Raw genomic sequence first — 25,707 nt, forward strand, 5'->3', positions numbered from 1 at the left:
ATATAAAGGGGGTTGCATGTTATAATAAGAATAAATGTCCAAAAGGATATGAGGGTGATACAAGTCATAGTGAAGAAAAGGCGTTCAAATTTATATGTGAATGTTTCAGGCTATATATGTGTTCAAACATACAGTTACGCGTCAATTTGCTGATTCTTGTGAAGAAGTGTTTGATCTCCATGCCTTGTCGAAACTGTTTGCGTGAGTGTCATCAGTTGCTGAAACTATAAGATTCATAAAGTCGATTGTAGTACGCTTTGAAAAAAATTCTTAGTACTAATGCCAATCAAAACAAAATAGACAGATTGTAGAAATACAAACCTTATACTGAAGAAAACAATTGTAAACAGAAATAAGCTTATCTGGTGCAAGATTGCTAGAGATGTGTAAGGCTTCAGTAGATCGTTTTGCAATGGTAAACTTCTTATCAACGGCCTCTATGAGCAGAATATCAGCTTCGGTTCCTATATACAAATATACAGATATTGATATAAATTTATATATATGAGTGGACTCATAGAATGGATTTCCGGTATAATCAAAGAACGAGTAACCTACCTGCACATTGTAATAAAGAAACTTCGGGCTTCATGTGATGAATTTTAGCACTGTCGATTACCATGTTTCCTTCTAATAGTAATTTTACTTGGTCGGTTCGCATTTTTCCAAGATTAGCTGATTTAGAGAATTCCCCAGTGGACAATACATAGTTCTGTTTTTCGTGACAGAAGTTCACTCATAAATCCACTTTGTAGTAGCTATCGTCACCAACTCCACGAAGAACTGATTCTCCCCTATAGAAAAATTGGGCTTTATTATTATCAATGGTTACTTATGATACAGCTCATTAAAAAATTAGGTTTTACCAACCAAATCTTAATTATCAACCAGAACTTACCATGTCAAATTTAACTTTCTACAGTCTTCAAATAAAGCAAAAAGCATTGGAGCCCATAAACGCACAACATAGTCGGTTTCGGTCAACTTTTTCTTTTCTTGGTTGTTAAAAAGTTCGGGATGTCGTTCAAGAATTTCAAAGCTATTATGATAATAAAAGTGAGTATAATGAGTATCATATATAAATTCTTATATCGACCCACCAAGAAACCTCCTCTCCTTACATTTTATGTACAAAGCAATAAAAATTCCGTTCATCACCAGACACCAGTCATCATCGATTTTTTGTACATATCTCTAGCAAGATCAATAGCACTAACAATATTTCTTCCTGCGGCCTATGTAAGTTGTCTATTAGTATTTATATCGATCCTTCTCAGCTCAATATGTTTCCCTTTTTTTTAAAGAAAAGTTTTACCTTTGACAATTTTTTAATGAAATCCATTGTTTTTTGGTCTACATATAACCGTTCCTTCGTAATAGGATATGTATCTTTTAGTTCTTTCCATTATGCTTTTGTAAAAACTATCTTCTGTCCTTTGTTGCTGTGGTCAATCAGATTTAGAATATTGTTTTGGGAGAGGCTAAAAAATGTAAAATATGCAAATTGTAAGTTGGTTTACTCTAACAAAGTCTGTGCTACAGTTACTTACAGAATAAGCCCATGAAAATCTTGATCGGCTTGACTGTTTAGAAAAGCCTTAGTATATTCTTTAAATATATTTCCAAGTGATTTATCGGTCCATGATACAGTCACTTTATCTTGACTGATCTCATCCAGCAACTATAAAAAGTTTTTATTTAGCATTGCAAACAGATCAAATAACTTCAACTAGTTCGGAGCCTACCTTAAGATCCATGATTCTGCTTGTTTTTGGAGCTTCTTGTTGCTCGTTATAATGTCTTGTTTTTCTTTTTTTCTGGGTTGCCTCATATTTCTCTTTTGTAAACGTGGACCACTTATACTGTGAATGTTGTTCTGTTACCAATTGTTGCAATGTTTCAGTTGACCTGGCAGAAACTGACAACCAATACTCGTCGATGAATGTTGTCTCCAAAACCTATTACATAGGTTTGGACATAAGAATTACTTGTAAGCATAAGAAAAAAGATTCGCAGTTACCTGGTAGTTATATTTACAATAACGTTCTGCCTACGCTACAATTTGTTCATCTCCACCGTTCTTCAAGGATTCCGGCAAGAAGCGGCAAATGGTAATTTTAAAAGAGCGATGATATTTAAATTTTATCTAAATTTGCATAATATTTTTTTTAAAAATTGAATTTTTATAATATATATAAAACTAATATCAAAATGGAAGAGACACATAAAAATTTTACATCAAAAATAAAAAGATCAATTATAATTAATTTTATGATTGAAAACAATATTAAAAATGTTAATATTCTATATGATGAAAAAAATAAACAAATTGATTTTGAAATATCATATAATAATGAAAATTGTCAACAAGAAGAAAAATATCAAGAATATTATAAAATAACAAAAAGAAGAGGAAGTAAAAGAAAAAAATACAATAACAATAAAACAAAAAATTTATCAACACCATCTGTTACAGATGATAGTTCATTAGAAGGTAATGATATATTAGTAAGTAATGAAAATTATAATAGAGAAAAAAATATTGATGAGCTATCAATAGATAATAGTGAAATAGAAGATAATAACAATGATAGTAATAAACGAAGTCTTTCAAATCTTAGTACTCCTGATATTAGTAATACTAAAAAGAAAAGATATAATAATAATAATAAATGTAGAAATTTTGAATACAATGGATGCTATGTAAAAGAAGATAGTAATAGAACATATTGTGAATATTGTTTAAAAGATGGTTATTATACAGATGATAGCAATTCAGATGATGATAATTCAGATGATAGCAATTCAGATGATGATAAAGAAGATAATGATAGCAATAACATTAATAAAAATTTTCAAAGAGATGAATATTGTTTACAATTATTATACAATATTTTAATGTATGAAAAGAAATTATTAAGTGAAAATAATACCAATAAATTAAAAAATGTGGATATAATATTTGATAGAATAAAGAGTATTTTTATTGATCTTGGATTTTCGTTTAATTTTCATTATAATACATAATAACTGTTTTTAACATTTCAAACAAATTATGATGATATCTTTTTCTAAAAGCATAATCTAAAAAATACAATGTATATAGCTCAGAATCTTTTTTTATATTGGGCATATATTTTCTTAAATGTATCCAAAAACCTTCCATACTGTTAGTATATATTGTTGAATCATTTGGATCCACAAAATATTTCGAATGATCAACTGCTTTATGAATATATCCCATCTTGTTTAAGCTTGTATAAGATCGTAAACCATCAGTGATTATAGTTGTTCCTTGATAAACTTGATCCTTGATTATTGGTAATAATGTTGACATTTTTCGATTTTGAACAGGCACCAGAAAGAACAGATTTAAATTTCTTTGATAACCACCTAATATCTACATATGTTTTCTGCACCGTTTATGCTTTGCAGTAGTAACTTTTGTTTTGCCAAAACAGCATTCGTCGATTTCAACAATTTCATCTTGTCCACCAATTACATTTTTCCATAACTCTTGATTGTTAAGGATCCATGTTTTTATCGTAAAGCGTATTTTTAAATATAATTGTGTAACTGTTTCATCATCGATTCCCATTTGTAGAGACACTTTTATAGGAGAAGGATCTATATAAAAAACAAATTAATATTATATATGTTATCTTATAAAAGATACATACCAATCATCCATTGATATAATAGTTCTACTATTTGTATTGGTCATAGATTTGTTTTTTCAAATAATGTTTCGGCAAATACACCTTTTCTGATATTATCTGGATAACAATAAAATCGATATCTTTGATAATATTTTCCAATGGATAATGTTTTTCACATTTTTTACAAATAAAAGGTTTTATAAGTCCTTGCTTTTGTAAATAGATTATAGCTTGTTCATCGTCGTAAAGTGTTTGAAATAGTGTTTCATTTGATTTAAACATTTTGATAAAGAAAAAGAAAAAAAGTGTTTTATGAAAAATCAAAAAAAACATTTTTTACCATATATTTTGTGTAACTTACCAAAGAACGCTTGTAACCAGTATTTGCGCCCAGATATTGAAACAAAGTAAGTATGGTATAAATAATAGTCAAGTCTTTGTTAAACTTTCTGAACGCCTATCATTTTAGCACACGCTGCGATCCACGTATTTGGAAAGAAATCCTCGCTCTTGTAAGTTTTTAGCAGTCAGCAACACATTTTTCATTTTCTGCATGAACACACCACACACACAGAGAGAGAGAGAGAGAGAGAGAGAGAGAGGTTAAGAAGAGAGTATGATACTAACGCGTAATGTTTTTTTGACCAGCGTGTTGCAAAGGTAAAGTATCACGTTGAAGCAGTAAAAACAGCAACGGCAGCAGCAGAACCGGCCAATGAGGCTATTCGAAGCGTCCTTCTTGTTAGTTCTTCCGCGACAACAAAAGAGTAAGTGCGAAATGCAATGTGTTGCTGCAGCAAATTAGTTGATACTTCCCGACAGTTATAATAACAACATATTCATGTAGAGTTCCTGATGACGACCTTGAATCCGCCAAATCATTATCTAGTATCGATGAAAATCCGAAGAAGCTATACAAAGACCGGTTTGAAGTGTTTCCCTTGGACCTTGACCGAGAAATCAAAGATCGTGCTGATCGGGTAAAAGAAAAAGCAATTCTTTCATTTCAAGCGTATTGACAGATAGATATACTAACTGCGTTGCAATCATTAAAGTGGATCGCTTCAAACAATGTCGATATAACCAAGATGCTCGAGGCCTATCAAAAAAGATCTATTAGCGAAAACAAAAAAACAAACAAAGCCATTAGCAATATTCGAGCATTGTAAGTAACTTTTTTATTATTGCTCGATCATTATTGTTTTCGTTTTAACGTACCTTTGACTATATGATATTCTTACATAGGAGCCTCTGTTGCATCTTTTTCTTCGGCCTCAAGGAATCAGTGGTAACCGTCAAGGAAGACGAATTGCTTCGCAACCAATGCAAGCCAGATTTACCAAGTGTGTTGCCAACGTGGGCGAGCGATATCGAACAGGTATGAAAATCATTGAATATGACTATATTGAATTAAAGTCTACTGCTGTCACAAGACAAAGAAACAGACAGCTGGGATATAAAGCAAACAATACACGAATATTAGGCAGCCGCAATCGAGAGCAGAGACTTCGTAGCATTGGTTTTTGTTGATGTTCTGAACAGTTTCGTTGGTGTTCCCTCAGCATGCGATAACAATATCGTAGAGGACACATTGGTACATACATACCTACACGCTTTACTGCACGCACTTTTTGTCAAGGATACACCGTTCGGCCACAAAAGGTAAGTCGTACTTAGATAGTAGAGATATCAAGTCTCTGTTGTTTTTTGCTTTTTCCAAAAGAATCACTGGAATGTAGACTTCGATATATCTTTCACTACCAAGGCTGACAAGTGTATACTATAGTTCTCTTCTTTTTTTCTGGAAAAGGGCAAACGCTGTGCTGGAATCCTCCCGAGATTCCCTAAACCAGCTGTTCCCTGATTTCACCGCCTACAAACGTGCTTCCAGTCGCACGTACGATTTGTTCGTTGTCGAGGTTAAGCGACCAACCTCCAGTAAATCGGATTTTATAAAAATGGGTATCATGCTTCGCGGCATGATTAACAAGCTAGTTGAACTCAGTGTGCCCAACCCGACAGTAGGTGGATTGATCGTGAAAGGTAGCACTTTAAATGTATTTATCTAGTGTGGATTTGGTCTCCGCGTCAATTTATTAACGATAGTTCTGTACCATAGGTTTCAAGTGTACAACGTACCGATTAGACCTCAAAGCAAAGCATGTGTACAGAATGGTCGAATTGCAAGAATTCCTTCTGCCACAAGAAAGCTATCAAGTAGGCTGCTTGCCGACTTATATCCAAGCGTTGGGGCAAGTTCAAGTAAAACAAAGATCCTGATCCATGTTCGCTATACACTGTATACCGCTCCAGCTAATATTATTAATTTAACCAATTCATAGGAGATCCTGGCGCAAACAGCCAAGAACATCAATGATTGCGACCAACTCCTCAAAAACAGAAAAGTTCTTAAAAATCGCACGCCCATTGATTGGATTGTAAAAACACAAGCTTCTTCCACGAAAGAAAAAAAGAACACAAAAAGCAAGGGCAAAGAACCAGCAAGAAGCACATCGTCTTTGGGACAAAAAAGAAAGCGATAATTATTGACCATCAAACACTTATACCCCCATCCTTTCTCCTATAATCAAAGCAATTCTTCATTTTTATTACATCGTTTTAAATCAATGTTTGTATTCTCTCCTTTCTGCCGCTGCAGTTGCAGTTGCTGTTGTATCAGTTCCACTTGTTCCATTCTTCGTTGTCCAACGAGCCATTCACTTAAAGACAATGCCTTGTGTCTCTGCTATTCAAAGAGATGAATATTGTTTACAATTATTATACTATATATTAATGTATGAAAAGAAATTATTAAGTGAAAATAATACCAATAAATTAAAAAATGTGGATATAATATTTGATAGAATAAAGAGTATTTTTATTGATCTTGGATTTTCGTTTAATTTTCATTATAATACATAATAACTGTTTTTAACATTTCAAACAAATTACAGTATGATGATATCTTTTTTTAAAAGCATAATCTAAAAAATACAACGTATATAGCTCAGAATCTTTTTTTATATTGGGCATATGTTTTCTTAAATGCATCCAAAAACCTTCCATACTGTTAGTATGTATTGTTGAATCATTTGGATCCACAAAATATTTCGAATGATCAACTGCTTTGTAAATATATCCCATCTTGTTTAAGCTTGTATAAGATCGTTAACCATCAGTGATTATAGTTGTTCCTTGATAAACTTGATCCTTGATTATTGGTAGTAATGTTGACATTTTTCGATTTTGAACAGGCACCAAAAAGAACAGATTTGAATTTCTTTGATAACCACCTAATATCTACATATGTTTTCTATATCGTTTATGCTTTGCAGTAGTAATTTTTGTTTTGCCAAAACAGCATTCGTCGATTTCAACAATTTCATCTTGTCCACCAATTACATTTTTCCATAACTCTTAATTGTTAAGGATCCATGTTTTTATCGCAAAGTGTATTTTTGAATATAATCGTGTAACTGTTTCATCATCGATTCCTATTTGTAGAGACACTTTTATAGGAGAAGGATCTATATAAAAAACAAATTAATATTATATATGTTATATTATAAAAGATACATACCAATCATCTATTGACGTAATAGTTCTACTATTTGTATTGGTCGTAGATTTGTTTTTTCAAATAATGTTTCGGCAAATACACCTTTTCTAATATTATCTAGATAACAATAAAATCAATATCTTTGATAATATTTTCCAATGGATAATGGTTCTTCACATTTTTTACAAATAAAAGGTTTTATAAGTCCTTGCTTTTGTAAATAGATTATAGCTTGTTCATCGTCGTAAAGTGTTTGAAATAGTGTTTCATTTGATTTAAACATTTTGATAAAGAAAAGAAAAAAGTGTTTTATGAAAAATAAAAAAAAAAATTTATATATATAACTTTATATATTTTGTGTAACTTACCAAAGAACGCTTGTAACCAGGATTCCACGACTTCTTTCAATAAGTTAGTTGCAAATTCACGAGCTGAAGCCTTGAACTGGAATTGTGAAAAGAATTTAACAGGCTTAAAGCCAGAGGGATCCAGACAAGCAATCCTCACAAATTCGACGTGGCTTTGATTCCTAGTTGTTTTTTTTTAAAATAAATTTAAGATGGTATCAATCGTGTAATATAGTAGTTTCTGTTAAATAGTGAATAATAAATTTACATAGTTTGGAAGTGAAATGAATGAAAAGAGGAAAGCTAGTGACAAAGAATTCACTTGAATCTTTCTCTTTTTGCCGCATACCATTTTCTGGCAGGTCTATCTTCACACCCCCTCATGCACACCCCCAGCCACACCTAGGCAGGTTTTCCGTTACACACCCCACTGACGTTTCTTTCGTGCACACCCACTCACACCCTTTTGGCCGAAGAGAAATGGTAGAATGCATAAAGAAAACTGATGCAGGATTCATCTATTAACATAAGTTTAAGGTGGTAGCAAAAAAAAAATTAAAAAGAGAAAGTGGAAGGGAAGTAAGAAAGGTACGAGAAATAAGAGGCTCAAGTGTTAAGTAGCTGACTAATTATTTCTGTTACAGGTAATTAAGTCTCCGCCCTCAAAATCAGATGCGTGAATGGGATGCACTTCTTCGTCATTGGGAATTGTGAAATTGGGAAACGGTCGAATAGACCGTTCAAAAGAATCTTTAAAAAGGAGATACCGAGGATCATCGCGAATGCTTTTGTATGGTCCACGACCCTCAGGGAATATTACAAAACACTGGATAGCTGCGTCTTTGTTGGTCATAACGAGTATGAAGTGGTTTCCAATAAGCTGCAGGACGATCGGGTGGGTGCGCTTGGCATGTGCTGGGTTGGTTGTTAAAGTGAAGAAAATGTGCGATTGTGCGCCATATATAACGATTGGCGTTTCGAACGTATCAGCGGCAATTCGACTGCATTCAGGTGAGACGAATTATTCACTAGAATAAAGATCGAGTACTTTAAGTGAAAGGCCCTTGTCATAGTATTGGTAAAGCGTATTGGCGTTGGAGAGGTACTGATCGAGCATCTTGGTCTTGACATCGACATATCGCTCCTCTGTCTTATGCAGATCAACAGCTAAAGCTCGAAAACCACAGTTACCGTCTGGTATGGGATTATGCACCATTTCAACAGCTGATGGAGGAATCCATTTGCAACCAAAGTTGAGATTAGGTACAAAGCGAATTTTTGGAGGAGGAGGGATAGTGAATGTCATATTGTTTGAGGATGTGGTAGTTGGTATGGTGTCGTTTGCCTCATTTGTTGTTGGCTCCATATTTCCATTCCTATAGATTGTGAAAATTAAAATAAAGTGGTGGCTACACATCTTCATGCATAAAACTTTATTATATTGCTGCAGCATCACGACCAATGCCGGTGTTTGCTTTCTTTCGGCTTTGAGAGTCTTGATGCTCTAAAGCGATCAGCTCACGCTTGTTGCTGCTGCTTGGCGCTTTTTGGGTGCTTTTGGGGATTGATTTTGGCTGCTGAAGCTGCTCAGCATCGATGAACATTTCATCATTGATGGATCGTAGGTGCGTGAGGAGAGTTGCACGTTGTTGGTTATCTGGAAAGCGGTGCAAAAGATTGTTGAGGCGTGTGAGCTCTGCTTCGATTTGTGATTCCAGGCTTGGGGCTGTAAATGGACCAGTCATCAACAAAATGTTGCTATTCCTATTGCTTGTTGTGTTTGGTTCTCCTAATAAATACAAGAATCAGCTACATGGCAAGTAAAAACAGCTTTTCCATGACAGCCCATGACTACCTTGAGGTGCCGTTTTCTCAGGATAAAGGTGCCAACGTCTGGGAATTAAGCTTAAGGGGATTTCACCCTGTGATGGAAGCATATAGCAGCAAGGAATATCATAATGATACTTGATTGCACATCGGCAGTAATCAGTCTTTAATGGATTATTGACTGTTAGCTCGTCACGGATAGCATAGAAAGCGAACTTGGAAATCTTACGTTCCAAAGCTGCCAAACGCTGTTTTTGCTGTGGTGGGATATGCGAGTTTCCGCCAAAACTTTCCTTGTCAATCTGTCGCTTCCAATTCAAATTCTAATATAAAAAAGAAAGCATGTAAGAGCCTCGACACTAACGAGTCAATATAATTACTATAAGGGATAAACCTTCAATCGATAAAACTCGTCAATCTGCGTAAAGGCAGTTCGGAGATTGCCACTTGAGGACATGATTGCCTTTTTCATGTTGGCATGCGTCCCTTCGACTCTGTTTGTGCTGTCGTTTCCGAAATGCTTTACATGGGTGAGGTAATTGCCTACCCACTTGTTTTATGAAGCAAGCTTTCTGTATAACGAAAAACATGTTAAAGTCCAAGTAGCATGTGGTCAAAAAATCCGTGCTTATTCAATCTTACACACCTTTGCAAATAATCCATGACAATGTCGGGTCTTTTTGCCTTTTGTGCAGCCTCCTCATGCATCTTCATTGCCTTTTCTTCGAGCTTATCGTTCGAAATTGTGGGTCGCATATCGTCAAACTTGCCTTGATATTCACTAGCTATTAAAAATTAATAGCTTTTTCGAGTTCCTCGTGATGGTCCTTGACATCAAAAAACTTGCGTAGGTTGACCCTGAAGTTACGTCGTATATGGATCTTGCATAGAATCTTTTTTGCCGCTGGAAAAACGCGGTCGAGTGCACTGGTCAAAGCTGATTCGCTGTCTGTTACAAATACACCAGGGGATGAGAACTGATCAAGTGGCCAAACGACAGTTTGAAGCTTGCAAATCACCCAATCGTAGCGTAGCTGTCATTGTTTTCCTCTGATACCCAGCAACCAGCAATGCAGAAAGTCATCAATTGGGGATATCCAAAATTACCAGTTCCAACAATGTTGATAAATGACAACTGGTACTTGTTTGTCTTGTAAGTGGCGTCCAAGGTAACAACTTCCGGGAATTGGCGAGCGAGTGCGATTACCGATCTGTGTGCAAAGAGAGACTGCAAAAAGCGTTTGTCACCTTCTTGTGTTGCTTTCCATTGGGTCGTACTCGTTTTCTTGAAGCTTTTTGATCAGCTGGAACATTGCATGTCTGGGTCGTTGTGGAATATGCGCTGACGAAGATTGGTGATGTCCTTAGGATGAGCAATCATGTTCCTGCTGGCAAGATACGACAATACAGCTTTGTTGGTTGAATGCGCTTGTACCATCTTCATAATGACCTCCTCATCGTGATCGAGTCGATGGAGCATTGGGTACGAAGAAAGCTCGTTTGCCATCTCATGGTTGTGGCCGCCTTCATAGAGAGAGACTATGTGCCATTGGTTGCTGGCCTGGTTCAAAGGACGAATGATCATTTCGAATTTGCAACCAAACCGCTGGGGTCCCTTTGACGAGTGTCGATCTTTTTATCCTTGGATGACGCAATGGCCTCGCCCTTGTCATCTACAATAACCATTTGTCTTGTCGTGGTCTTCTGCTCTTCACATACGCCCTTGTTGACCGACTCACCATAATGCTTGCGGGCAATCTGGAGCTTCCTCTTACTTCCCATCTTATTACTTCTAATAGTACGCAACGAGACACCATTCTTTTTGCCCCATGCATAGCAAGCCGTCTTTGCGGCATCAAATCCATCCCATACGGTGTTAAGTTCTTCTGGAATTGAGTTCATTGTTTTTGACATTGCGTTTAAATGAGCAGTATTGAGGTAGGTAGAAGATTTAATATATAAAAGCGCGTTTGTATCACTTCAAGTGTTCCTGGATTTTTACATAATATAACTGCCCGTCGTATGTATAACCATATACAATGATGAAAGGTAAAGACGTGTTTATTTATAATCTATTTAAGCATATACGTTATGCTGTTTGATTTCTTCATTGCAAGTTCGCATAGCTTTAGGAATAAACTGCATTACTGTAACTTTATAAAGGATGTGCATGACAAAAGTATTTTGCTCAACAGCGTGTGAGGGGATGTGCACGAAAGAAAAGTCAGCGGGGTGTGTAACGGAAATTCTGCCCTGTTCAGGAGGCAAACAGAAAGCAACGAAACCCCCCAAAAGAATATAGCCTCCACAACAGCTTCTGGATCGAGCCGCCATCGCCGTTTTTCACTTTACATACAAGTCCAGCAGATCCCAAGAAGGTCTATTTACCTTGCATTTTTCTCTGGCTTCCACACATTTGATATCAAAGCCATTGATATGCACCTGTGAAGCTAAGGCCGAAATGTAGTCCAAAGGATTTAACAAGGATCCTTATGCTCGACGCGTTGTATATATTAATGGGTAATAGTACAACATTCATATTGCTAAGAAAAAGCACTAAATTTATAGAAGATGCTTCTATTTAATGTCTCTGAGATACCGCTGCAGCAACAAGGCTTGCAATGTTACCATGAACGCGCACGACGATCACATACTGTACTTCGTCAACTGCCCGAGCACTTGCAAGCAGAGTTTCTTGCTTATCTTACCCATCGTAGTGCGGTGTCAAAACTGGTGGGTGATCTACTTCGTACTGCCGTACAAAGTGGAATGGGCATCAACGGAGTTCAAGCAGCTCTTTGAGAGTTCCACACGCTACGCTACGCCAAGCTGCATCGTCAAAGTAGCCAAAACAACACGACATGCTCGACAGCAGGACCCAAACTTTCACTACATACGTTTCCCTCCCTTCGATGATCCTAATGGATATGCGGGTTACGTACCGTCATCTGGATATTTAAGCACTGTCTACATCTCTCTACCGGATTAGCTAATTAGCAGTCATGAAGCAGCGCCTAGCGAAAGCACCAACGAAATCAACTACCTTCAGCTACCAAGGGATGTGTCGGTACACCTTTCGATGATTATTTGCAAATCTCTCAGGCAATACAGTCCATCCAAAACAGTCGGAACGATCCGGCAAAACCTACTGTAGTAGGATTCGATTGTGAGTGGAATTTCAACCTAATTAAACGTACTACTGGAAAAGTCTCTTTAGTGCTGGTGACCTGTGCAGATGCGGTGTGGGTTTTTCGGATCAACGTATCCGAGCCGTTTCCGCCTTCGTTGGCATCCTTGATCGACGACCTTTGATACTGAAGGTTGGCCGTAATGTAAAAGGTGATCTCAAGAAACTATACTGCGACTACAACATTCCCTAGAAAGAGGCTGTAGAACTTGGATCCTTTTGCAGACGTCGTGGTGCTATTGAGCGTGGTAGTTTGGTACTGTCAGATATTTGTATTGCTGTCTTTGGGGGTTCCTTGCGCAAAGACAACGATGTGCGTTTGAGCGATTGGCAAGGCATGGGAAAGCCTCAAAACCCACTACAACGTGTGGAAAGCAGCAAAGACAGCCAGCGATACTGAAAAGCAAAACAGCACAGTAGTCGACACGATGACTGAAATTCTCCAATCACCAAGTCGAACGTTGATGACCCACCACCAGCTATCTTGACCAATGCACCAGCACCAGCAGAAGTAACCGTATCTGATATCAACGCGTTTTTGTTGCCCCCACCAATACTCCTTCTATATGAGCAATCTATAGCAGCTGACAATCAAGCTCAACAAGCCTCGCTTTCTAATAATACAACAGCTACTACTGTTATCGTCACCAGTGATACACACGAACGCGTATCGTTCCATCTTCCTCCTCCACAACAACAAACATATAATACAAATACTACACAGACACTCAACAGTATACGGCATCCTGCTATACTCCTCGGCAACGTGTTCGTCCGCGAAGGCAACAAGTAAGCTCGAGACGGTGGCAGTAGCCCTATCTACAAATACGCCAAATCGCCAGTGCGCAATGCTCTACCGTCTGCTTCACCTGATAGTTCTTATTTTGTGTGGATTACCCAAAGGAAGAACAAGAAAACCGCAAGTAGATTATATACCCCTCTAGGCTCTCAATATATATAATTAGCTACCGGTTTTCTTTATCTTATAATTCAAAAAGCAATTGAATCGTTATTATCTGTTCACTTACCACATCGGTCCATAGCCTTTCCTTAATCTCTCTCACTCTCACTCTATCTCTTTACAACAAAGTTTTACAAGTTCACATGGAGAATCGGCGCTCACTATATATACTTCCCAATCATTCAGCTAAGCCCAGACATGTCCATAGCGCCCAGACAGACATGCCCACAGCGCCAGAAAAAATGCGACATTTGATTTCTAAGCAGAGCGACATCAATTTTGAAACATCCGACCATAAGTATGCGACATTAATTTTCATAAGTATGCGACATTAATTTTTACAGAGTGCGACATTGGAAACCCTGTATCTATAGCTGTATCTATAGCTTAACACCTTGTACGTTGCTTTCCGCTGCTCTGCAGATAAAATAAATTAAAGAAAAGAGAGTGCATATATTTCAACTCGCCTTTCTGTTCTCTTTTTCTTTCATCGCGTTGCGACACACCTCCATCTCTTTCTCTCTCTCTTTTCCTTTTTCGATCCCTACCGCTCTTTATTACTCTTTTTTTTTTCTTTTGTTTAATTCTGCTTCATTAATCTTTCAAACTGGATCAACACACGAGCAAGGAACAAGGTACGCAATTTTCGACACTTTTTTTTTTCAACTCACAAACACGCACTCAAGATGATTTTGACCATTTGTTTGTTACAACTTAACACTTACAATATTGCTCACTCTTCATGCGTTCTTTTCTTTTCGGCCCGTCTTGGAACCCTATTTTCCAACTTGAAACTGTATAAATGATGGAACTTGTAGCTTATCATAGCGACCCGAGATTCCGAAAGTATGTGCAGCTGATTGAGAAAAATCTGAATTCGTTCGATGCTGTCAATGAGTGGGCAGATATCATTTCGTTTCTTGGTCGATTGCTCAAGGTAAACTATTTCTACTCGCACAAACCGTCGTGTTAGTGGGGCGTCAATAGGAAGACGTTGTTTGAAGAAGATATACTCTTGGCGCTCTTTTTTTTTTTTGCTTGCTTAACTCTAAAAGTATATTACATTAGTCTTTTCAAGCTTATCCACAGTTTCCAGTGATTCCACAAAAACATACCGTAGCCAAACGCTTAGCACAATGTTTGAATCCGGGATTCCCTGCAGGTGTTCATCAAAAGACGCTGGATGTGTACGCCTACATCTTGGAAACAATTGGAGTAAGTTGCCCTTGATGTCATTGACAACAGCTTCTTGATGATTTCAGGGGAAAGTGGAAAGGGATAATAAATGTTTATACTTTTATAGACGGATCAATTGGCAGATGACTTGGCTTTGTGGTCTCTCGGGTTATTCCCTTTTGTACAATACGCTGCGATGCATGTCAAGGTAATGAAATATAAATACATAGTGTGCTCAAGTTATATTTAATCCAGCATGCTATTAATTATCATCATTATTATTATAGCCGCAATTATTGGATATCTTTGAAAAGTATTATTTTCCCTTGAAATCACGTTTACGAGCAGCTATGCGTGGATTTATAATTGCATTATTACCGGCATTGGATGAGGAAGGAAGTGAATTTTTTGACAAGGTGAGTTTATAATTTTCTTATGTGTGGATTTTGAAAATGTTTGAAGTAAAGGGGAAATGTTGACATTTTGTCTTTTTGATTTTCTTTTTCTTTTTGGAGGTCGTAGTGCTGATGGATCATTTGTCGAATACGGTCGATCTTCCATTCTTTTACAGTTGCATGTGGCATGTTATGATTGGTAATCCCGGTTTGCGGCCACCTGCGCTCAATTACTTGTTACGACGATTACCCAAGATAACAAATGCAGAAGGTTAGTATCATTAGGTTTTATTGGATTGAACGAGAGATACGTTTTGGAATGGAGCTAGGTAAGAGATTAATGATAAATATGATAGAGGTTGCGGTTGTTTTGGGAGGTGGCGAATGTATCAGTTACATGGTCCGTGCATTTGCTGCTACGCTAGGTGATGCGCAATTACTTGTGCAACGTGGCATGCTAGAATTACTCGTACAGAATTTCGCATTGAAGCACCGGTCAGTATAATACACTTTTTACAGTTATCATCGAGAAAAAAGGACAGGGAGCTGTTTGCTAACAATTTAAACAAAAAAAAACAGAACAATACCACATGACGATCTTGTTGTACTTACGCGTTCGGCCCTATCAATTGTATTGCGCAAAGACATGTCCTTAAATCGTCGATTATATGCTTGGCTATTGGGAGACGAGGGTACTTCACAAGCACAAATGAAATATTTCAATGCGTTCGGTGAAAAGGCAGCTACGCAAGCAGTACGAGGATTATTTTTCGCCACGACCAATAATAGTGCACTTTCATCATCGTCCTTACCACTACCATTATCGTCATCATCAGCATCCGCTGCAGTATCAACATCAAAGCAACAACACCATCAGCAATTGCAGCATAGCGAAGCGTATATTGTGGAAGCACAACGACCTTACAAGATCCTCATTTCATTGTTGGACAAGTGGGAGATTGGACAACCGATTGTGCAAGGCATCTTTACGGATTCACTCGTCAGTCTGCAAACGCAAGTGCGTAAAGTTGAGTCAAGTGCAGAGGTAATAAGAAATCTTCTTTGGACAGGTTGTTGAGAGGTATATCCATTTGTGTGGTGAACATAACAACATTTGGATTGTAGATTGTACAAACAGCGAATATGTGGATGGAAATGATGGAGCCATATTTGATTTGGATGAAACTTTTTGCACTGTTTGATGTAAACTTTCCCGACAAATCTGGCGTGTTCAGGGCATCCAATTTGGAAACGAATCTTAAAAATCTTCAATTGATGGAGTTTACCTTGAAATCGTACAAGTTTACGGATGAAGAGATTCGACAAATGCATTTGCCACTTGTTTTATCGGCGATGACACAGAAATTACAGGTAATATATATATTTGTGTAAAAGGGCAGTGTCATATTTTACGAATGGATAGATGGATTATTAATTAATGATAATTTATGACTTCAATATGTTATTAGGAATCGATACGACATCCATCGTTTATTGACATGCTTCCATTGGTCGACAAATGCATGCAATTGATTCATACTATTTTGGACATGATTCCAGAAAGCGCGTTTTGGGATCGTCGATCATCGAAAATGCCAGAAGCAGGAGGAGGAGGAGGAGGAGGAGGAGAAAACACATCGGCAACATCAGCAAATCGAACCAAAGAGTTTCACAATGGCATGGATGTGCTTGAATATACACACGAATTTTATGGCATACGCACAATTACCTCCGACCCATCAAAACCAAACGGTCATAACAGCAACAATAGCAACAACAATAGTGATAACATCAACAGTCAGAGTGACCGTAGTACTGCAGTTGTCATCAAAGAGGCAGAAGACGAAGGCGATCTTTCAATATCGACGGCAACAACAACAACAACAACCCACAGTTATTCAGCAGAGAGTAACGGTGTCAATGGTTTGACAACACATATCCTTGCAACGCGTCCACAATACGGTCCCATTCGAGGTTCGACATTGGTAAAAGAAGTCATGCATCAACTGACGCAGTTTGTGTGTGGTATTGTCACCAGTTATATCATTCCACCCGAGAAAGAAGAAAGTATTGGCGTGGATGTCGGTATGGATGGCAAACGACTCCGTAGCATTGATGCACAGCTGGAAAAGGTGTTGCATTCAGTATGCTCTGCGCTTGTCGTGATAGCCAAACGTGCAGACGAACGGTTTGTTTGGGACGAGAACGAAAAATCACAGCTCACACATACGTTACTCGAGTGTTGTGAGAATGGACGAGAATTTGGCGTGGTGGATACTGGTTTATCGACGTTGACGCAACTAATGAAGAAACGACATCGGTTTGTAAAAGATGATGCGCTCAAAAAGAGGACAGTAGCAAAACGAATCATGGACAATGTAAGTTGTGTTTTTTTTTGTACCCTCCTTTTAAAAAAAGAGAAAGATGAGAAGAATACTGTCCCCCTTCAAAGTGTAACTAAAGTTCCAAGATTAGTTGTGGGGATTCTTGGCACCAGCAGCACCCTTATTACATATGCGCACTGTACAGTTGATATGGCTGTTGACAAAGGCGACCCTACCACATCAAATCGAAACTGTCATTTCAAGTTACTTGATTACACACCATGACGACAATAACAACAACAATGAACGATTATTGAACTATGAAAAGTTTGGTATTCTTTGGGAGTTCTCGGAAGACGTCTTGGAAACCGCCACGACATTTGCACGACCCATGTTTCTGATTTTGGACTTGATACAAGAAGGAGCATCACCTGTGGACCGTCGTGTGGGCGAAACCTGGCTACGATGTCATTTACGTAGCTATGTACGCGTGTTGGAGCCGTTTGTATTGACCATGCTAAGCAAGAACATTATTCGTCGACCTACTGAAAAAAAGATCCCACATGAGCATCAAGTGCTCTATAATAATAACACCAATAACGATAATGCGGAACAAGTGGATGCGATTGTGTCGTATTATTTATACATGCGGCCCTTTGACACGGCGACCGTCGAATACATGTTCAAGCATCTGATTTCATTGGTGAACTTTGGGTCGTTGGGGTTTCTCAAGACATGCAAGAATCATCGAGTGGTGGCCGGTGCTGGAGGAGCAATGCCTGAGTTGATTGAATCTTCTTTGGGTATTAATATTCAAGGTTAACATTGTAATATAAAGGGACGACAAAGGAAAAGCGGACTAATGAAACGTGATACTATTAGCAGAAGACACCGGACTATCGTTCCTAGAACTACTGGTTCAGATTTCACTAAGGTAAGCTTTTTTAAGGTTGTCACCAGTAAGAAACTTTATAACGTTTAAATTGAAAAAGCGACTAAAAAGTTTGATGATGGATCATGATGATGATGATGATGATGATGTTTTTTAAGGTATCTGGAGACCGAGCCATGTGACAAGTACAAGTCAAGCATGCTCAAGTCAGTGCGCAGTATCCAACTGCATGCAGCGGAGCTACTTTACCAGACGATATCGAAATTGGACCATGTTGATATGAAGCTGACACGACTGATTCAAGAAAGCGTGCTACGCAAACTATTATTTTGCATATCGACCAGCGATTTGGAACTGCAGCAAAAGCTACTACACTTGTTGCATGCAACGATGGCCATCATTGCAGCAGCAGCAGCAGCAGCAGCAGCAGCATTCAACAAAACAGCAACAAACTCACCTGACCATCGTTCTTCGTCCTATCGTCGGAAAACCTCTGTGGATAGTACTACGACGACGATAACGCAACAGAATGAAGCTGCACTCTTGGCACAATATGCAAGCGACGCCGTGCCTCGTGCTGCTGCATCATCATCATCTTCTTTATCATCGCATCATCAGCATCATCATCCACCCGCATCTATCGCCCAAGCCAATGCCATTGAAGCCATCGATGTAGCCACTTGTACATCCGCTTTGTTTGTGAAATGTACGACGGATGCGTTCATGCTGACAAGCAATCGACCCATTCTACAACACTGGATGGATTTTGTGCTTGCTTCGTTACCGCATATGCGCGGTGGTTTCCGACAGATGGTGATTCCCATCCTGATGTGTGTCTGTGAACAAATCACCATGTGTCACACTGCTGTACGACTCTTGATGCATGGTGATATGGCGTCTCTATCAGCGTCGTCCTACGCCTCAGAATATACCAGCAAGAATAAAAACAACAACAAAAGACATCATCATGGCCCTTATCTACAAGAAACGAGCGCCGTCATTGGTGGACCTGAGCAGGATATTTTGGTGTTTTTGAACGGTATTGAAAAGATCTTGTTATTTTGTTTGATGGACCGTACACTCAACGATGACTGGCATCCAACAACAACAACAACAACAACAAACGATCAATCACCCTTGTTACTACCCATCCCTCGAGTCGCAGACAATTCCACACTCAAGGGATTCGCCCAACTCGTCCATTCTGACGAGTTACTGGTTCGTAACAGCAACAACAACAACAATACCACCAGAGCACGTGACATTATGCTGTATCATTTACCGATTGTCCTCCACATCTTACTCGATGTGTGGCGCGTCTTTCGCCAACCGCATTGGGATAAAGAAACATCTGCCGCACTTGGAGTTGCCAAGATGGATGCGGTACTACAAAGTTTTGCGTATGCTGCAGATCATGTCAAGGCCCGACTCGAAACCATCTTTGAACGTCTCTACAAGTATTGTCCGCTCGATTACATTGAAGGCTTCACTGAAATCTTTTTCATGGAAAACCCCATTGCTTTGGAATATGAAGCGTCACCGAATCATTTTGATTTGATGGCGATTGAAGTCTTGTCCCAGACACCGACGAGCTCGCCACATCATATCTTGTCGACTCTTTTGGATGGTATTCGTCAACGGACGCCCGGCATGCAGGTCCATCGCCGAAGACATATTCAACGTACTGGCAAATTGTAAGTAGTACAGTGTACATTTTTATTTTTTTTATTTTTTTGATACTAAAATAGACTATGTTTTAATAAAGAACGGACACATCGATATTACGGTTTGCGGAAATATATTCCAGCAATTTATTGAAAACGGATACCCTGGCTTATTTATGGCCATTGATGCACTCGTTTGCTAAAGACTATCTGTCACAGGCACAAGCATACAAAACCATCTTTCCGGGCCTGTTGCGGTTCTTGACCGTAGCTGTGGATGGACTGACACGAAATTCTCGTGCGAGTGGTTCAGCAACGCCTACATCAACAACAACAACCGGAGTGATGGAAGACCGTAAAGCACGACGTGATGCACAAGATCTATATCAACGATGTGTCGACTATTGTATATTGATTGCCGGACGATCATTTGACCAAGGATTATGGTTACGACGATCCACCAATGTATATGATGGTGGTGGTGGTGGTGGTGGATTAGGAGGGAGTGCTTTAGACATCACCACTGCAAGTAATCTCTCCACAACAGGATTAGACGATGGATCACCATCGACACCGACAGATACTTTATCTTTGTCAGACACCATGAGCGAGCATCATCATCATCATCATCACAACAACAACAACATTGTGCGCAACTTGTCCTCAAGCAATGTGTCAGAATTGGAAAAGAAGGCTAGTTGGAAATCGCGTGAGGATGTCATGATTGCTCAAGTCAATGGATATCTCGCAACCACCGTCATACCCAACTTGCCGCAATTGATTGGTGATCAAGACAGAATCAACTCGTTGCTTAATAACCTGGTGTATTATGTCATTGGGCCTGCTTTACGAACACGCGCAGTGTAAGTTATTCTCTTTTTCTCTCTGTCTCTCTCTCTCTCTCTCTCTGAGTGAGAAGAAAGTAATAGCGGTTTGGGGGGGGTTGGAGATAAAGATCAAATCTTTAATAACGGGTAATGATGACAGATTCAGCAAAATCGCAGTCATACTCGATCAGATTTGCGAAATGACACACTTGACATTCAGTTACAAGACCTGGCGCAAAGAAGTCTGGGAAGTGTTTCTAGACAATCGATTTTTCTACATGAGCGCGACGACGGCCAGAAAATGGCGACAGATCATCCAAACCGTGTTTTCGTTGGAAAAAGAGACGCGATTCACTGAATTGATGAGTCGAGTGACGACCTCGCCCACATCCAACACGGCGTTCTTTACGACCAGCAAAGATCAAGAAACATTGAACCGTGCATTGAACCTGCGACGCTTATCATATGTCATCTTTTGTGGCAACAATGACCAATATGTGCCGCAATTGCCAATCATTCAAGAAAAGCTCGTCGAACTGCTCAAATTGGATCACGGCGAAATGGTCCATGCAGAGATTTATCTTTGTTTGCGTATCATGTTGGTTCGGTTTTCTCAAAAGCATTTGTTGAACTTTTGGCCTGTGCTTATCACGGAATTGGTATGTGTGCGAGTCGCGTGTTGCTGATCAGCGAGTTTAGGTTCTGGGATTGTCTGTGTATGTGGACACAAAAAAAACAAAAAAACTGAAAGAGATGGACATGAAAGGTTACTAAAAAGAGTAAATTAGATGCGTCTCTTTAATGCATTCTTGTACAACAACGTGAACGATCGTCCCGAGGAAGCACAGATCGCACTAGCGGGATGCAAATTCTTGGACCTGCTCTGTGCACTCGAACTTGATGCTTTCCAAATGTAAAAAAAAAAATGTTTGTCTTCTCTGCTAAGCTATCATGCCCCATCAGCTAACAGTATTTCTCTCTCTCTCTAAACCAGATACGAATGGATCTTTATTCGAGACACAGTAGCCTCTTCGATTATTAACCAATCCCAAAACAACAAAGAGCAAGCAGGACCGACACCCATGATGGATAAGCTGAGTGAAAAGCTAGCAGAGACGAGTGACAGTGTCACTAGCCAGACACGAGCAGTCTTTGACGCGTTTCCCAACGACACCATGACGATGACGACGACGACGACAACAAGCGACTATCGACCTAATGCAATGACGCCTATTCCTTCGTTGGGACAATTGAAAAGACCCATGTTGACAATGCGGAGTATCAGCAGCATCCAACAATTGGCGTTTTTTGTCGAACATGTTTCGTTGTATGCATACCAATGTTCATTTACCCTAGCCCATCCGGATATGCCTTTCATAGAGAGTTTGTTGCAAACAGACTTGTTAGAAGGCGATATCGAAAGTGATTTTGCTTCTTCCTAGCTAGCCGTCCCCTCTAAAATATAAAAAATTAAAAACGAGTGTTGTCATGACATCACGATTACTGCGTTGTTCCCCCCCAAAAAAGAAATAGCTGACGGAGTTTTTCCCCCCTCTCCGCACCTTTAGAATTCATGCCTTTGTGCTGCTTGAAACGTGGGTGCATATTATTAACGCCCGATACGCTTTTTTTTTTTCTTTTATCTTAACCTGAAACGATTAAAAACATGCCGCCTGTGGTTGGAATCGCATGGGCCATTTACGGCATCGTTGTAGCGGTAAATATATATAAAAGAGAAACGTTTTCTCGCTTGAGAGCTGGCACTTGGGATAAAGGAGAGAAATGTGTGTTGTTTCGAGAGAAAAGAATGGAGCCCCATTCACACAAATACTATAATACTGTCAAAAGATAACCCCCATACATATATATACACACACACACACACACATGCCATGTCTACTCACATTATGTCTACACAAAAACAAAAAACAACCACACGGGGGGGGGGTAAAATGATGATAGGGCCTCTTTGTATTCAGTTCAGGCTTCACACGCTACTACCAACACAAACAAGAAAGCGAAGCATTCGCGACGGTAGTGACCGTGTTCGCATTGACGTTAATCCTGGCAACCTTGGCATTGACACCGATTGACATTTTCTTGGTGTCGTCGACCGTGGATGGCGAAACGGGCATGAAAAAGAAATGGGCGGATCCAGACACGATCTTTTGGATGACGACCACCGTACAAATCGTCTACTATGGCTGCTATGGGTTGATTGCCTTTTCCAGTTTCTTTTTGATTCCATTTGCCTATTTTTATTATGAAGAGGATGAAGGTGATGACGAGGCGTTGAGCCGGGCCCAGCAGAGGAGACAACGCGCGTGGGGTGCGCTCAAGTACACGAGTTTTTTCATTGTCATTTGTGCGCTCTTGCTCTTGTTTGGCCTGTTCGTCAAGCCTTCACAACGGCCGCCGAAATTGGATTTGGATTGGTTTGAGAAGCTGTTGACTGAGAGCAGTAAGTTTTTCCATGGGAGAGCGGCCTTGTAAAAAGGGGAAGAGTGACTAACATGAATGGGGTTTAGATGGGGAGAAATCCATTTCGTTCGTGGTCGCTTGCCTGATTCTGCTTGGCATGCTTGTCTTTATTGGCTATACGGTAAAAAAAAGAAGCTTTTTTTTTTTACTACATGGGGGCTTGTGTGTGGGTTTGTATAGGGTTGGACACTGACCCCACAAAAATAAAGGCACCAGGATTGTCATTACTGCCAATGAACATGATCAAAGGACGACGTCGGTTAGAAGCAGAAAACCAGGATGTGGACAACCGGCTGGCTGTGAACCGTGAGCGACAGCGTGAACTGCAAGCACGCTACACAGGTACAAGTAAGGCGATCAGTGCACGCGATCAACGCGAGCTTGATAACTTGGATGATGAGGAAAGGTATATATATATATATATATATACTCTCATTTGTGTGTCCTGCACACAAGAAAAGGTACTCAAGACCCCAGGGCGTGTGTTTCATTATTAGAATCTTGACGCGACGATTGCGAACCATCCAAGAAGATCAGTCGGGTCTATGGCAACGTCTCCTCAAGGTGATCAGACCCTTTGAGGTAACGTGTGTAAATTAATTACCTTTTTTTACTGGGGGGGAGAGTGTGGGGTGGGGGGAAACAAAGAAAAGTGATTGATTTGATTGATTGATTGATTGATGTGCGTAAAGTAGATTTTGATTGGTTTTTTGCTGTTGGCACTGACTTGGGTGGTCATAGCTTCTATTTTCTTGACCATGTGAGTTCATTCTTGTAAGAAACAAACGCGCTCTTTCTAAAAGACTCTCACTGATGATTGATGAAATGATATATACAGAGTTGACAAGCTCACGTATTCGGTATGTGGCAAGCAGTGCGGCTACATTATCAGCCATCCCGACCTGTTCAATCCAGTCAATGTCATCTTTGTCAAGCTGGCAAAGTATTTCCCACTGGACAATGTGTTTATGGTGCTGCTGATTGTGTACTTCTTCCTTGCCACCATGTCGGGCGTGATCACCTTGGGCGTCAGGTTCTTGTGGGTCGCGCTGTTCCGGATTCGTAAAGGAGCCACGATGCCTCAAGGGTTGCTTTTCTCAACGATTCTATTAACGCTCAGCTTGCTTGCATTGAACTATTCATTAACGGCTGTCGTGGCACCTGGATATGCACACTTTGGAAGTCAAGTCTATGTAAGTAGGTGATGGGGGTGGGGGGGGTGGGGGAGGAATTACACGGAGTTTGGAAATCGATGCGTGTATGTGTACGCAGATGAATAAAAAAAAAAAAAGCCGTCGTATATAATGCAAAACAAATGCAGTGCAATTACACAGAAGGAGGTCAGCGCGACTGTACGGACCATATGGACAAGATTGTGCCTTGCGATATCTATGCACCTACAGGTTAGTGATCTCTCGGCGAGGAGGAGGGGTTGATGGAACACTGGCTGATTGCCTTATAATTTCTTTGGTAGAAATTTGCACACCGACCATCACATCCACGTTGATTGATCGCATTGTGGTCAACACACCGTTCTTTGGGGCCATCTACTATTACTCGCAATGGGCCTTCTTGGTCGTGTTTGTGCTTGGGTTCTTGGTTGCCTTGTTCCGACGACCGCGCGACAATGTGGATATGGAATCTGCAGATGTGGATGCAGAGCAAGAGGATGAAGAGCAGCGCGGCCTTTTGGACGGTAGAAGAAGAACGACGACGACGACGATGGGTGCAAGTGCGAGCGGAACGAGCGGAAATGAAAGTAATCAAGGCCAGCAGCAGCAGCAGCAGCAGCAGCAGTATGTATGATTGGAGACCCACATGATTTTTTATTTTCTTATTACAACATAACTGTAATGCCATTGCATGCACCGTATATGCTTGTTTGCTGCAAGGCAAGCAGTCATCATCATCTTATTATTATTATTATATGGTCTGGGCCGTGCTTGCGTCTTATTTCTGAGAGAATATGCAAGCCGTTGCCCATTTTGGGATGATGAACCGTAAATAACTTTTTGTTTTCGTTGAATAAAGAAAAAAATTGCAGTGTTTTTTTTGTTTGTTCACTTGTGGGCCCTCTATCCTTCCCCATTATTAATGAACAAAGAAAAAGGCGTAAAAGCACAAGTGTGGGCGACACAGACTTGGGACTGTGACTGGTGCAACACACACACACACACACATACACACACACCATCAGACACCCAGCAGCATGGGAATGAACGACATGAAGAAAAAGTGAGTTGATGGGTGATACAGAAAAATGCTGATCGTCATTTCTTTCAAGAAGGTGTGTGTGTGTGTGTGTGCGTAACAAGCGTGTGCGACGCATGCTAATGACCAAACTTGGCAAGACGCATGGACTTGTACTTGCATTTGAATAAGTGCATGAGTAGCAGCAGCAAGCAAGC

The 25,707-nt window shown here is 39.6% G+C and overlaps 4 protein-coding genes across 4 annotated transcripts; 2 read left to right on the forward strand and 2 right to left on the reverse strand.

Moving 5' to 3' along the window:
• Positions 1-105: 105 nt before the first annotated feature.
• On the reverse strand, positions 106-1,342 carry BDB00DRAFT_787409 (uncharacterized protein; the record flags this gene model as incomplete). The annotated part of the gene is made up of 7 exons (XM_053120701.1): positions 106-110; positions 133-193; positions 322-464; positions 559-608; positions 899-1,039; positions 1,159-1,235; positions 1,316-1,342. The coding sequence occupies 7 exons, from the start codon at positions 1,340-1,342 to the stop codon at positions 106-108; spliced, it is 504 nt and encodes a 167-aa protein (XP_052980465.1).
• A 7,248-nt stretch (positions 1,343-8,590) lies between these two features.
• On the reverse strand, positions 8,591-8,997 carry BDB00DRAFT_820104 (uncharacterized protein; the record flags this gene model as incomplete). Its single annotated transcript, XM_053123278.1, has 1 exon — positions 8,591-8,997. A coding segment is annotated over exon 1 (250 nt), but the record flags the coding sequence as incomplete, so codon positions are not given.
• A 5,586-nt stretch (positions 8,998-14,583) lies between these two features.
• BDB00DRAFT_337729 (uncharacterized protein) lies at positions 14,584-22,337 on the forward strand. Its single transcript, XM_053116998.1, has 15 exons — positions 14,584-14,755; positions 14,844-14,924; positions 15,004-15,132; positions 15,232-15,382; positions 15,468-15,606; positions 15,691-16,156; positions 16,237-16,482; positions 16,581-17,489; positions 17,587-18,238; positions 18,318-18,369; positions 18,486-20,021; positions 20,093-20,854; positions 20,979-21,477; positions 21,607-21,731; positions 21,813-22,337. Exons 2-15 carry the CDS (start codon positions 14,913-14,915, stop codon positions 22,258-22,260), a joined length of 6,126 nt encoding a protein of 2,041 aa, XP_052980467.1. The 5' UTR covers positions 14,584-14,755; positions 14,844-14,912; the 3' UTR covers positions 22,261-22,337.
• Positions 22,338-22,340: 3 nt separating this feature from the next.
• On the forward strand, positions 22,341-25,353 carry BDB00DRAFT_820121 (LMBR1-like membrane protein-domain-containing protein). The gene is made up of 9 exons (XM_053123279.1): positions 22,341-22,535; positions 22,781-23,279; positions 23,347-23,420; positions 23,509-23,705; positions 23,797-23,881; positions 23,995-24,059; positions 24,138-24,492; positions 24,621-24,702; positions 24,774-25,353. The coding sequence occupies exons 1-9, from the start codon at positions 22,485-22,487 to the stop codon at positions 25,103-25,105; spliced, it is 1,740 nt and encodes a 579-aa protein (XP_052980468.1). The 5' UTR covers positions 22,341-22,484; the 3' UTR covers positions 25,106-25,353.
• Positions 25,354-25,707: the final 354 nt, after the last annotated feature.

This window comes from Zychaea mexicana (genome assembly GCF_025766255.1).
Source record: "Zychaea mexicana strain RSA 1403 chromosome Unknown BDB00scaffold_30, whole genome shotgun sequence".
Taxonomy (NCBI): domain Eukaryota; kingdom Fungi; phylum Mucoromycota; class Mucoromycetes; order Mucorales; family Lichtheimiaceae; genus Zychaea; species Zychaea mexicana.